The sequence below is a fragment of the Tiliqua scincoides genome, chromosome 4 (genome assembly GCF_035046505.1).
Source record: "Tiliqua scincoides isolate rTilSci1 chromosome 4, rTilSci1.hap2, whole genome shotgun sequence".
In the NCBI taxonomy this organism is placed as follows: domain Eukaryota; kingdom Metazoa; phylum Chordata; class Lepidosauria; order Squamata; family Scincidae; genus Tiliqua; species Tiliqua scincoides.
Window position 1 is genome coordinate 126,406,006 of NC_089824.1, and position 15,232 is coordinate 126,421,237.

Sequence of the window (15,232 nt, forward strand, 5' to 3'; positions counted from 1 at the left end):
ATTGACACAGATTTGTGTTTGTTGATTTTATAATGATATTTTAATTGCTCATGCTACAATTATTGCTAGCAAACACAGCTACAGTGTGCCTTTGATAAAAAAAATCAAAATGCATTGTGAAGCAACATCTATGCATTTTTCTTACTCATAATAGATTGCCACCTTCAGCGTTCTTCTTCAGAAGAAACAAAAGTGTATAATGATTGACGGGATCAGGACTGTGGGAAGGACAGGCTCTGCAACAATACAACTCTTGTATTGTGCTAACCTCCCTCATCTACAATGCCAGCACAAAGGGTTTTTCAGATGAGTAACTAGCATTTCTAAGATAAGACTTTGTTTTAAGTGCAATTGATAAGACGCTTATGGGTTTCAGTGTCAACAGAGACTTGATACTGAATTTTATGAAGTCTCTGGCCAACTCTAAAAGTCTTCTTTAGGAACATATTCCCACGAGCCTGCTGTTAGGTCAGTGGTGCTGAGGTAGACCTAACTCTAACTTGTGTCAAATAGCAGGCAAATCTTCCACAGGATCATTAAGTATGTACTGTATTGTATTCCAAGTCAGAGAAACAAGTCAAAGCAAGTGGAAGTTAAGGCTTCAATTCTGTACACACATGGGAGTATGCCCCATTGGACGCTCTAAGGCAGGGATTTTCAACCTTTTTCATCTCACGGCTCACTGACAAGATACAAAAATTGTCAAGGCACACCATCAGTTTTTTATAATTGAGAAGGCACACCATGCTGTTGGTGGGGGGCTCACATTGCCCAATGGCCTTACTAATAAATGACCTTCCCCGAAATTCCTGCAGCGCACATGCAGACTAATCACGGCACACCAGTGTGCCATGGCAGTGTGCCACAGTGATTGAAAATGGCTGCTCTGGGGCTTCCTTATGAGTAAATTTGTATAGGATTGTGCTGTAAATTACTCACCTCCGATGTTATCCTAGGCAAAGAAGGAAAAGTTGGATATTACAATCCAACACAGAGTAATTGCCTTAAGACTGCAATCCTAAACACACTTTCTTGGTGTGCAAGTCATATTGAGCTTGGTTGGACTTAGTAAATATGTGAAGGATTGGGCTGCACATGTGCTTATGTTTATGTGGGTCCATGGCCTAAGTCAGTGGTTCCTAGTTTTAGCATGGGAACCCACTTTTTAAGATGATACTCTGCCAGGACCCACCTCACTTCATGAGACTTTTTAAAAAGTGTAACTTTACCAGCAATTCAAGCCACTGTTTTGTTTTTGTTTTAATTTTTACTGGGGTGGAGAGGGTGCCTTCTGGAGTGTTTGTTGAGCTCCACATTCATCAGTTCGGGACCATTCCAGTTTTGGCTTGCCCTTTGAAGTGGACTGAGTCACCTACTTGCAAGTAAATATGTACATGCTGCTCAGTTTCAATGCACTGAGGGCTCAATGCACTTTCCTTGTCAGCTATCAGTTGGTCAGTTTCAGGACTCACCAATAATCAGGTCACAACCCACTGGTGGGTACTGACCCATAATTTGGGAAACACTGGCCTAAGTGAATTGTGGAAATAGTAATAGAATCCATCATCAGTTTAAGCTTCAGGTTAGTAAACAACATCTTTTTTGTGAGAGAACATACTGCACATGTATACCATTGCTTTTTAAAGAGCAATGAGTGATATATGGAATGAAAATAGTAATCAGCACAAGACAGACTGAGAATATTAGGAAAAGGAAGACTAGTCTGTGACTTGCTCATCCTGCATTGCATAAGAAAACTCTTGTCCTAGTTAACTATTAATTCATGTGAGTCCACATGCTGGAATGCTCATTTGCAAGGGGTTTTTTTTCCCAAGGGATTAACTGATTTGAGACTGTTCTAATCCACAGCCCTCTCTGACCAGCATTTACCTGGGATTTTCATCATTTATTTGCAGGTTCTTCTTTTCTTATAAATTTAATCCCAATGCCTAGATATTTAGAAGAACATTATATTTCCTTCCTGTACCCAAACCAGTACATAGCCTTACGCTAATGGAAGAAGGAAATGCCCTGTCTTTTGAAATATGTGTTTCCTTATTAGCTTTCAGAGGCTGATGAGACCTGCTGGTTTTATCTGTCTAATTTATTTATTTATTTTGGATGTGAAAGCATATCAGTAAAAGTGTGTCTCTAGAAAAATAACATGGGTACAGTGTATGGTTGGTTCATACAAACTACAGGCATCCCTCTGTATTTGTAAGGGATAGGTTCCTACTGCTACCACGGTTATCCAAGTCCACGGATAGCGGAGAACCCTACTCAAATTCCCCCAGTCACACTCGTGACTCACCTCTCTTCATTTGCAAATGCTTTCATGTTGGCATCCTTTAGTCTTGGAAGACTCTGGTATCGCGCTCTGAATGGTGGTTCTGGAACAGTGTCCTCTCCAGTGCACGAAGCCTGGGTGAAGTAGGTATGGAGGATAGGCTGTTACCCATGCAGCAAATCCCCCCTCTCCACGTCACTGAAATGGTCCAATGGAAAGGCAGAAGCCAATACGGTTGGTTCCAGCGGCGTCGCAGGAGTTGCCAGAATGTAACTGTGTTCAGCCATGAACTGCCTCAGGGACTCCGGCTCCGAATTTTGCCTCGAGGTTGACTCCTGAAGCCTTTTCCATAACTGGATGTAGCCACAAGGCAGTGGAGGTTTGGGATCAGAGTTTTCCTTCTCTCAGATGAGCTGCCTTCCCAGGCTAACGAGTCCCATCTACCCGGTGGCTGTTTAGTCGCCTCTTACGACAAGTACAGCCAAACTGAGGGCCTATTCTAATCCCCAGCCCCCAGGGGAGGCAAACACTTTACAGAAAGAAGATTTTTCTTCATTTCACTTTGGAACAGGAAGCCAACAGCTGCTCATAGCTGCTAGAAGAATGCTACACAGTGAGATGCTAAGCCAAAGTGGACAGCAGAGGACGCAGACAGACAGCAAGAACGCTAGACTCTGCTTTCTGTTAGCGTTCTCACTGTTGCCTCCTCTAGCATTCCTTGAGCAGCTACAAGCCTACGTTCTTGCTTTTTGCTTTCTTTTCCAAACCATTTCAAAGCAAAAGTGTTTGCAAACAAGGAGAGGTAAGTCACGAGCATGACGGGGAGAATTTGAGAACCACAGATAAGTCAAACTGCGGACATGGGACCTGCGAATTTAGGGGGATGCCTGTATTTAATACTTGCAGCATCCAGTTGTGACTTGCATGTGCAAAAGAGCCAGCCCAAGCTAAATACCACAAACAGAAGGTTTGTGTCACTTTGAATATAATTCTCTTCAATGGACACACATTGAGACATTCCTCTGTAAGTATTCAAGGACTGGTCTCTTCATGTATGATTATTCTTTAAAAACTTCATCAAGTGATGATTTATACAGGTGTTCACCATAGGTAGGACTGCTGTATCACATTCAGTACCAGGGGACATCCACTAAAATTGAGTGCTGGGAGAATTAGAACAGACAAAAGAAAATACCTCTTTACCCGGCATGTAATTAGACTATGGAACTCTTTGCCACAGGATATGGTGAAGGCGTCTGGCCTAGATGCCTTTAGAAGGGAATTGTACATTTTTCTGGAAGAAAAGTTCATCACAGGTTACAAACCGTGATGGGTATATACAACCACCTGGTTTTAGAAGTAGGCTACCTCAGAATGGTGGGCCACTGTGAGTTTGGTGGGCCACTGTGAGATACAGGAAGCTGGACTAGATGGGCCTATGGCCTGATCCAGCTGGGCTGTTCTTATGTTCTTCATGCCAGGTGCATTAATGCCAGGAGTGGCACCAGGATGCAGGTCTCTTGTTGTCTTGTGTGCTCCCTGAGGCATCTGGTGGGCCACTGTGAGATACAGGAAGCTGGACTAGGTGGGCCATTTGCCTAATCCAGTGAGGCACTTCCTATGTTTATCCCATAAAAGTATCCAGTACTTTTAAAGGGAGCCAATTCACTCATGTTACCTTCAGTCATTAAGAGGGAAAAATCAATTGATATATGGGGATGTGTGACCTAGACTCAAGTGTACAATAATCAAGACTAGAGAAATCAAGTGACATGCAAACACATTCATTGCTCAAAGAAATTCTTAGGTAAGCACATCCCTTCCACCTCTGTTTAGCTGGGTTTCTCATTGCTGATTTGTGGGATCTGACTGACCCTAGCTAAAGCTTAGCTAGGCTTCTTAGCTAAGGCTTCTGTACAGGGCACCTTTTGATAGCCTAATATCTGAGTGGCAGCCGCTCCATGCAGCATCTATGTGTAATGCTTGTCGTCTCATGGATCCTCCTCACTGTGTATAGTGTCTCCGCACTAGCACCGCCAATAAGCCCAAAGTTAAAGCAGCCAAACCATTAGAAGCGGTTCCGTTTTGCTATAATTATGAATCGTATATACGACAGCAGGAGCAGAGCAGTGGTTGTTTATTCCGACTTTTCAGTTTCACGCTGTTTGCACAGCTCTAGTGTGCTAATGAGTGGATTCCAACTTGGGTGGGCGGTGAGGGAAACTTTGATAGCATGCTGGTGACTCACAGAGTCTTCAAAAACTCCCTGAATGGAAAGTGGATGTTTTGCTGGTGGTGGTTGAGGCAGGCATTTTCCGTGAGCAGTTTTGCATCCAGGTGTTGGATTTGTTAAGCCCATTTGTTGTTAACCATGTAAGACCTTTCCTCTGGACGCACTTTATAAAATGGGGTGGGATGCGGTTTTCAGGGCCATTGATTCCAGGATAGCGCAATTCAATCTGGCCACTCTGCCAGCCGAGGGTATCACCAATGAGCCATAATGTTTGATTGAATATAGATAATTCAGCACGGTTTGTTTCATTGCGTTCTGCATTAAAGCACCTTTCCAATGATATATAACAAGATGGTATTATTCATAAGTACAAATTTTCCAAAAGGTTTCCAAAATTTTGGCCAGTAATGACACCTGAGGGTATCACATAGTGCAGTATGCACCCCCCTCGCACCTCCCTCGTGATACCACCGCCTGTGGGCCTACTCAGACATATACCAACTATACCAGCTGTTTTTCTAGCATAGATCTGTTAGGCTAAAGGGGTCGTGTCAGGCCTTGGAAGGGGGGATAGGAATCAGCAGAAACTGCTGCTGACAAGATCCACCCCATCCTATCCCCAAACTGCCCCTGGCCTGGCCTGATCACCGTTCTGATACACCTCCCATTGCCACTACAATGGTACTGACAGCTGGTCTGTAGGGAGCCACTGCTAGTATGTGGCCTTCTGCCCTTTGCACTAGCAGCAGCAGTCTTCAGACCGATGTCATGCCACCAGACTTTGCAGGGCACTGGCAGACCTCACATTTAACCAGTATACTGAGAGGACAGGATTAGGCCCTTACCGTTTTCAGATGGTGCCTAAAGGTGGGCAACAAACAGACCAGGTATACCTTTCACATGAGACCAATCCACTTGCTTAATGTAGTACTGAAAGGGCCATCTCACATCCAAACACCACACCTCTGTTGGTGGTGGGGAGGGGGGGAATTGAGATAAGATGCAGTGCAGCTCTGTGTGGCATGCGAGACCACAACTAGTAGGATATGCCAGCTTCCCCCCCCCCTCCCGTGCAACACATGCAAAATACTTTGGGCTCATGTACATTTAGAACCTGACCACAGGGCTTCCGTGGTTTTGTAACATGCTTCTTTGTGGGAAGAATATTGCAAAATAAAAGCACTAATGTGTGGTTCTTTTTTTAAATTATACCCTGTTCTTCTATTTAACTGTCCTCGTACTACTGATTACCAGGACTTCTTGTTCCTAGATATTCCAAAACATAGGCAGGACAATTCTATCTACATAGGCACAATATTATAGTTGAAATGAATGTGACTCATTTGTAGAAATGTTGTGGAGGATCTGACCTTTGTACTTTTTGGGGGGTGAGGCGTGACTGCAGTCTTCTAGCTAACAGGTGGCTTTGTTAGAAATGGCACAGGAGATAAATACAACCAGGCAGATTCAAAGAGAGCTTTTAAATAGAGGTTCGACCTTATTCTTTGATAAGTTGAAATGAATTATTATGTGCAGCATGGGGACAGAGCAAGATTGCTCCTGTGATAATGCAAGCTTCATGATGTTCTCTGGTTCCCTCCACCTCTGCAAGTGACAACCAAGTACATGGACTGGTAGTGGGGGAGGATACACAGAGTGTTGTGATATCATGGAAGGAAGTAGCTGCTGCTAGACATGATCGAGCGTTAGACATGCAGCTGCCATTTTTGGTAACAGTGATACCTTTAGCATTAATTCTAGGTTGGTTGGCAACCTTCAGTCTTGAAAGACTATGGTATAAGCCTACAGCACCCATTATTCCCAGGCGGTCTCCCATCCAAGTACTAACCAGACCTGACCCTGCTTAGCTTCCAAGATCAGATGAGATTGGGCATGTGCAGGGTAACAGTTGCTGCTTAGCCCTTATACAAAAAGCAGAAGAAACTCTCACAGGTGTTACTCACACTTTGATTTAAGGAAAGTGTAAAAGTTTAAACATCCATGTTCCTTGGCACGGTGATAGATTTTGGTCTTTCCAGTTCATACAGTTTATTGCAAGGGCGCTAAGATACAATAACAAAAAATTAACTATTTGTGCCCAAGCTCCTCAAAACAGAATAGATCAGCCATGATTATCAAAATATGGTGATATTTTTGAACTGTAATATAAGTAACTCTCCCAAATTCCATGGGTACTATTTAAGTAGGTGACTTTCAGACCACGTATTATTATTCCTCAGGAAAAGCCTCTCTCTAAGAATCTTAGAATATGAAAAAGTAACTGCAACAAACACTCATAAATTACACTTTTTTCCAATTCAATCTTGAATATATTCAAGAGGACACCTTTGAACCTTGCTGTGAATCTTGCACCCAACCTTTTGAAACTTGAATGGTGTCCCTATTGAATTATGGCCAAATGTCACCATGAGCCTGGGTCTCCAATGTTAAAATCAATTCACTGTTACGGTGCCACTGACATCAGTAAAACTATGCTTGAGGCAGTGGATGTTACATGATGCATCTGTGCCCACAAAAGCTTACACCACAATGAATCTGTTAGTCCTTAAAGTGCCTCAGGAGTATTTGTTACTTGCTGCTATAGTGAGCTGAAAATAAAAAGCTTCCCCCTCTGACCTTTAAAAAATTCTCTTGATTGCATTTGTATCTTTGAAAAATATTTCTCCTGATTTGTTTTGTTTGATTTAATGGCTTGTTCATGATTCTGTGAATTATGGGAGAATGAGATGATCTATTTATATGGCCATGTAAGTGATCATGTTATACTGATGTTAGTAGTTAATTTAGGGCGCAATCCTAACCGGCAGTTATGCCGGCATAGGAGCCCCTGGAGGGTCGCAAACGTGCCGTAAAACATGTTTGCACCTCTGTGGGAGGAAGCTGCGTCAGCGCATCCAGATGCGCCGATGCACGGAGGCCAGCAGAAGCCTCTGCAGCAGCTTCCTCCCCGCTGCTGGTGCCAGCGCACCCGCGCTGACACAAGCAGCGAAGGTAGGCGTGGGGGGTGGGGAGGAGGCAGGAGGGGGGCGTTACTGGACCAGGGGAGGGTGGGCAATGGGCAGCCCTGGGGAGCAGGGGGCGGGGCTGGGAACCGTGGTTATGCCAGATCTCAACCCCCGTCCCCAGGGAGAGCGGACCAATTTCAAGCCGCTCTGCTCTCCTTGGACTCGTGCCACCTCCAGAGGTGGCGCAGGTCCAAGGAGACCCATTGGGGCGCACAGCCCTTACCCAGGGGTAAAGGGAAGAGCTTCCCCTTGCCCCTGGCTGAGCCGCTGCAGCCAGTGAACCTGCGCTGGATGCAGCGCAAGCCTCCTGGCTTGCCTGCTCCAGCTCAGGTTTGGATTGCGCCCATAGGGCCCAGTCCTTTCCATCTTTCCAGCACTGATGCATCCATACCAATGTGGCTTGCACTGCATCCTGAGGTGGGAGAGCACTTATGGAGACCTCCTTAAGGTAAAGGAATGTTTGTTTCCTTACATCAGGGCTGCCTTGCAGCTGCATCTGTGCTCGAAAGTTGGATAGGATTGAGCCCTTACTCATGTACCATGGTCCCAATCCTGTTGGGGCCTTACACTGCTTGAACTAGCATTCTGGCAGCACAAGGTCCTCTATGGCAGCTTGTAAGTTGGGCCACTGTTGTGTGCTGCTGGGCCACTGCCATAAATGGCACGAGGCAAGGCATGCACAGCAGCAGTCCTGAGGCTCTGCAGGTGCCAAAGTTGCAGGACAGGCCATGGTTGGGGAGGGGGAGCAATGGGCCATTTGTAGGGAGGAAATGGGGCACCTCTGGGGAGAAGGGGTTGTGCACACTGGATCTTATCCCCCCTTTTTCTGCCCACCACATCCCCTGGCTCTCTTTAGACTTATATAGCTGGCATAGGTCCAAGGAGACCCATAGGTTATCAAGCAGCCTACTGGGGGTAAGAAAAACTACCTCCTAAAAGCTGTTTGATCACGTCCATAGCAAGCAATGCAGCCTTCATTGGTGCAGCTGCATGCGGTAACATGATGGAGGCTAGGACTGGGCAATTTTTTATGTTATTTAATCCGTTTTAATCAGCTAAGTGCCCAGTCCTATCCAGTTTTCCAGCTGTGCCAGTGGGGCATGCACTGCATCTTGTGGTGGGGCAGCAGTCACAGAGGCCCCCTTAAAGTATGGGAACATTTGTTCCCTTACCTTGGGGCTGCATTACGGCTGCACTGGTGCTGGAAAACTGGATAGGATTGGGTCCTAAGCTGTTTCATGAAATATCTAAGAACAATTTTGTTTATAATGCTCATATAACTTATTCTTAAGTTATATGATTTGGGGTTTTTCAATACCTGTTTTATCAATATAAAGTTTCTTCTAAAAGCTTTACTTTTTCACGTGAAATTTTGTAGGAACCGGTTACCAAAAAATTTGCATAAAATTATAAATTGCTTTATTCTATACTTTTTTCATTCATTCTTTATTTACAGTCACAGACCCAACATTCATAAAACATTTAAAACATTCATAAAAACATTTTAACAAAACTTTTATGAAAAAGAAACAAGAATCTTCTTATGTGTTCTTTATGCTAATAAAAGAAACTTGGCCACTGATTCTGTTATGGACTTATTCTTATCAGTTAATATATATTTTGAATACCACATAAAAGTCCTACCTGGAAAATTACACATAATAGGGTTAATATATCTTATACGCTCGTCCCTGTAAAAATTTTATTCTATATGCTTCATTCTATAAATTACTTTATAAATAAAATGTATAAATAAAATATAATTTATAAAATTAAAAATAGCTTTATAAGATACAGATATTCCACTGGAAGAAAGTGTGCTGCATTTTGGCAAAACAATGCTTACTTGGTTGTATTCAGCCTTGTTCTAATAACTATACATATTGATCTTACATTCAGTATGAAGACAGGCATCTCCTGTACCCACAGGGGATACATTCCAGGCAGCCTGCAGATACAGAAACCACAGATATGGGGGAATATCTGCAGGCCCCTGCACCCATTAACTTCATTTTTATTCTTATTGGTAGCACCAAGAATGAATGTCTCTGGCTTTTACAGGACACTATAAGCATGATGTTTATAGATGACAAGCAGGCAGCCAGCCTGTGTGCTAGAGAGGATGACTCAGTGAACATTAACAGGAAACAGGAAGCTTCCTGCTTCCTGTTAACATTCTGCCTGTGTTCCCCTAGTGTGCAGACTGGCTGCTTGCTTGTCGTCTATAAGTTTCATACTTATAGCACTCTGTAAAATCAAGAGGTGTTCGTTCCTGGCACTACCAATAAGAATAAAAACAAAAGTAATGAACATGGGGGGGGGGGTGCAGAGAACAGCAGATAAATGAAACCATGGACACCAGATCTACAGATACAGGGGGATGCCTGCATAAGAGGTTCTCCATCAGCAGTTGTCAAAGACCAAGAATATAGTATGTATATGATGCCCTTTAAACATTACAATAGTACATGAGAACTGCTTGTCCATAGGTTTATCCCACAGTGCTGCTATAACATTTAAAGACTCACAGTCCTGTGGGTATCCAGTCATTCTGGAGTAAGGATTTTGTGGTAAGAATCCATGTGATTGGCTGCATTCATGTGATTTTTAAACATTATTGCAGTGCTATGGAAAAAGCAGCTCCCACACTGCTACTGTCATGTATAAGGGTACCTAAGTATGACTGTTATGAGAAAACTGAATATATCACCATAATACTTCTTTCATCTACAGGTTGATGACCAAATGAAGCTGCTTCAGAACTGCTGGAGTGAACTCTTAATTCTCGATCACATTTATCGTCAAGTGGTACATGGGAAAGAAGGCTCCATCCTCCTAGTCACTGGGCAGCAAGTGAGTTTGCATGTTGAAATGTTAGTTTATTAACACTTTTTTTCCAAACAGTAGTAATTGAACTAGGTCAGAAGTGCTACTGTTTGACATCGAAAGTGCTTGCCCTTGAACTGAAATACTAGCTACTGTACAACTGAAGTGAAATGACACGGGCAGTCTGATTTTAGTCCAAGAATGACAGTTAAGCATAAAAATACATATGAAGGTAAGCAGTTTTTAAAAATATACTTGTAGTCCACTGTGGGCACAATCCTAACCAGATCTACTCAGAAGCAAGTCCTATTTTTTCAATGGGGCTTACTCTCAGGAAAGTGTGGTTAGGATTGCAGCCTGTGAGTAAGATATGGCAGGCCAGCTTTGTGATATCTGTAACACAATATGGTAGGCCAACAAAAAAAAATGGATGACCAATAAATTCTCATTTAAGTCTGCCTCCTAATGCCAGAGATTTATTTCTTGTAAATAATGAGTCAGTCCAACTTTTCAGTAACGTGTACCTCTTTGCTTGTGGAGAGAAGTGAAATGGAATGGCAAAGAACTGAAATGGCATAGCAGAAATGGAAGCAGATTCATACTCAGTATGAATTAGATAATCCAGAAAAACACGTGCCAATCTATAAAGACTATCTGTGAATCTAAATATTACTTCCAAAACATTGGTCAGTTTTTGTGCCTTGCTGTATATAGGCTGGGCTTGATTAAACTGTAGTCAGAAATTTTGTGTAATCTGTGATTCCATAATAACTTTTCAGGTGCAGGGTTTTGAATTCAGTAGCAAATTCAACAACCTGGGATCCTTTGAAAACGGTGAAGACAGGATTTGAAAGTATATAGGCAATCTGCAAATTGGGCAAATATCAGAAGCTAAAAAATGAAGCAGTTGAGCAGAGTGTCATCAGGGACAAGACATTCAGTGACATGGAGAGTGTTTGCCTTTTCATCATGGAAAGGACAGATCAAAATAGATGCTCAGACTATTTGTTTAAAAAATGAAATGTGAAAACTACGTAGGCCCAATTTGCCAGGAAGTTCTCCTGCACAAGGTCCAGTACAATGGATGTTACCTGTACAAGAGCACTACTGTAATTCGGCCTGGTTTACAGTCATTTATACAGGCTAATGTAAGAGAACCTCCCTACACATTGTGTCATGTTCATTTATAACTTCCAAGGGCCTAAGCAAAGTAAATGAGACTGACAAAGCACATTAAATGAGAACCTTACTCTTTGAAAATGTATTTAGGCTCTAATGGAAAAGAATGTACAGTGTCATGGGAAGGCAGAATGCATTTTGTACATTTTATTTCTGATTCAAAGTGAAACCAAATGATGGTCCACTGGCATTTAAGTAGCTGAAACCTAAACTGCCTCAATTTATACACATATGAGGAAACAGTTGCTTGTTTGGACTACGGAACTGCATTATGTAGTGACACAGAATTTGCATAGGGAGCCTTAGCCCTAATTTAAACCATACAGGTCATTCTAAACCTTTGTGCTGTAAATGCAGTGCATGAGGCAGAAAGACACATTATATGTGAGGCAGGTGAATCAAGGTCATAACTCCCTTAACCATGGACACAATCCAGCCACATTTAAGTTGTTCGTTTGAAATGAAGTACTTTTTTATTCCAGTGAGCACTGCGTTGCATTACGATCCAGGGAGACACATCAAAACTGGGACAAATTTTCCAAAGCTGAGAACTATTCCATGCGGCTCCATGCCAGATATTGTCTGAACTGCTCAAGCCACCTGGATAGCCTTTAAATAAATGTGCATAAGTTGCAAAGACAAAGCAGAGCATTTAATCACATTCAGACAACAGGCTTAAGTGCATTTACTACAAATCATTCAATATGCTTGGAAATTTTATTTCTTTGCCCAGGCAGAGATATAGTCTCTGAGTAAATCAGAATCATGTCTAACTTGGACTGGTTCCACTTTGGGCCCTGCGCAGTGAGACGTTTTCTAACCCCAACTTCAAGGGAGTTTCTGACGGCATTCATCATCATCAGTTGGTGTATATGCCCTTGGAATGCTCTGCAGATGGTTTGTTTGTTTTTTTAATGCATGACACACTTTTCCTTTTCTCCGGCTCAGTAATTAAGTTTTGCATACAGAAGGGTCCAGGTTCAATCCCTGGCCTCTCTAGGTAGGGTTAAGAAAGGCCCTTGTCTGAAACCCCAGAGAGCCATTGTAGTGTAGATCAGCACTTCTCAGTGGGTCACTACCCACTTGGTGGGTCATGACCCGATGGCAACATGGGTTGCTAGTTGGGCCCACCCACCTGCCCTTGCATCCATTTGGCTTCAAATTGGAGCCAAACAAATGCAACCAGAGGCCACTTTTGGTTGTGACCCACCTCCAACAGCTGTCTTGACATTGCGCCGGTCCAGGATGGCTTCCAGAGGCCTCCGCGGGCCTCAGAGATAGCTCTGGAAGTGACTTCTGAGTCACTTCTGGTTTTGCTAACGCAACCAGAAATGACTCAGAAGTCGCTGCCAGAGCCATTTTGGAGGCCTGCAGAGACTTCTGGAGGTTTTCCTGGGCCGATGTGACGGCGGCTGCTGGAGGTGGGTTGTGACACACACACCCCCAAGGATGAGGTGGGTCATGGCTCTGGTACGTTTGAAAATCACTGGTATAGATGCTACTAAGCTAGATGGAGCTAGGTGGATACTAAGCTAGGTGGAGTACTTTCACAGTTTGAAAGTACACTTTCACAGTACACAGAAGGTGGAGCACTTTCACAGTGTTCATACATTCATCTAATATTCCTTCACAAGCATAACTGCATTTTTCTTTAAACCAAACATCATAAAATAAAAGTAGGCGTGGATTTTGCATTGTCAGTGTTGCAACTTTTTTTTCCCAGCATGCCAGTTTTCAAAATGTTTATGCTGCAGACTTGAAGACAGCTTCAGTATCTTCAAGGTTGCAGACTATCTTCCCTCAATAAAATTAAGGGTGGAGACAGCAGATGTGTTTCTCACCAACACTGGTGTATGTCACTACCAGCAGATAGACAGGCTAGGGACTATTGCTCTTGGTAGACTCAGATGAAAAGACACTGAGGCTACAATCCTATGCACATTTTCCTGAGAGCAAGCCCCAATGAACACAATGGGACTTACTTTTGCTTAGGATTGGGCTGCAAGTCTACAGCTGCCTGCTTGGCCTTGCATACTTTCTGCAAAAATGTTGATCTCAAAGTATAACCAAAGCCTCTTTCTTTGTTGACCTTACATTAAGGCTTCTCCTAAAGGAAATAGATGGGGGGAGGGGCGCAAGGGGTTCTCAGTCATCACAAAAGTGAAGATCCAGAGGCACAAAATATTGTCTTGTTGGTTGGTTGTCTTATTTATTCATGCATTCATTCATTTATAGACTGCTTTTCTATGGCAACAGTTGAGGCATGGCCCAAAAACCAATTGTAATGGTCCCCTGAACCATTGTTTGTGGTATCAGAAGTTGGTGAGATCAGGGCCATGTCCATCAAAAGTCTTATCTAGCCAGCTAATCCTTTAATGCTCAGTACTCATAGTAGAGGTATTACCCAATGAGCTGTTGGGGGCAGGTGGGGAGTGCCATGGCGCTCAAGTGCAGGGCTTTACCCCAAGGCCCCCAGCAACCTGGACCCAGCCATGCCCCAAACCTACATATTTTCCTCTCTTGCAGATTCTCACCTTCAAGCAGTGACAATTTACGACATTGCATTGGCAGTTAGTATGCCTCTCTTCCAAAGCACTTATTTGCTGGTATAGCAAGTTTTGGGATAGGGCCATAAATCAGATTAGAACTAAGTGCAATATAGTGTGTGAGGCTTGTTGATTCAGTTGTAATAGGATAGGTCTCACTTGCTCCGTGTTAAAGGCGCAGAGCTTTACTTTGCAGCATAGCCTAGATTCGTAATTGCTAGAACTGAAAAGAAAATTTTCAAACTGATGCTGAGATTCGCCTGTGGGGTGAAGCTCCTCATTCATACAGTACCTGCCAGGGGCTGTCATTGGTATTATTCAGGGCTGCAAGTGTAGTTGATCAGGCCTGTATTTGTGGCTCACCAAGAAAAAAGCAGCTCCCGGCAATATGCAGAAGGTTTCTCAAGCCCTTGTTGGGCCACCATACGAAGCTGCTGAGCTGTGTTGGGCTTGGTGTGTCACACGTTGGACTGAACTAAAGCTTGATTAATTAATGGAAGGAGGTAATTTTGATTGGCAACAGTCAAAAGGGCTCTGAAGGGCCTTTGTTTTTACTTTTTTAAAGCTATTTCAGTTTTAGCATTTTATTTATTACATTTCCATCCTGCCTTTCCTTCTTGGAGCACGTTATTCTCCCTTCCCACTTTTAATCCTCACAACAACCTTGTAAATAGGTCAGGCTAAGAGACCCAAATCACCCAGTACGCTTCAACAACATCATCATCATCATCAATTTGACCCTGAGTTTCTCCAGGCCCAGTACACCATTACCTCATACTGATTGCTGCACATGCCCAGCCTCACAGCCCAATCCTAAGCATGTCTACTCGGAAGTAAGTCCCATTAGTGTCAGTGGGGCTTATTCCCAGGAAAGTGTGGATAGAATTGAGCTGTCAGTCACTTCACTGAGAGGGACTATGTGGGAATGGCAGCCAGGAACTATGTTCATCCCACTAGGGCAGTAGTTCCCAAACTGTGAGCCATGGCTCCCTGAGAAGCCGTGGAAACCAGCTAGGGGAGCCGCGGAATCCTTGCGAAAAACCTGCTGCTCTATGCAATGTATAGGATTGTAGCCCCAATGGGGAGCCACAGCCAACGGCCCAGAAGATCATGGGAGCCACCAGTTGAAAACGTT

At 43.5% G+C, this 15,232-nt stretch overlaps 1 protein-coding gene across 1 annotated transcript in view; it reads left to right on the forward strand.

The window, feature by feature from the left end:
• The window catches only part of NR5A2 (nuclear receptor subfamily 5 group A member 2), a 113,496-nt gene that overhangs the window by 62,395 nt on the left and 35,869 nt on the right, over positions 1–15,232 (forward strand). The window contains exon 4 of the mRNA XM_066624056.1: positions 10,280–10,399. Coding sequence (XP_066480153.1) covers positions 10,280–10,399 — 120 coding nt within the window. The remainder of the gene's footprint in view (positions 1–10,279; positions 10,400–15,232) is intronic.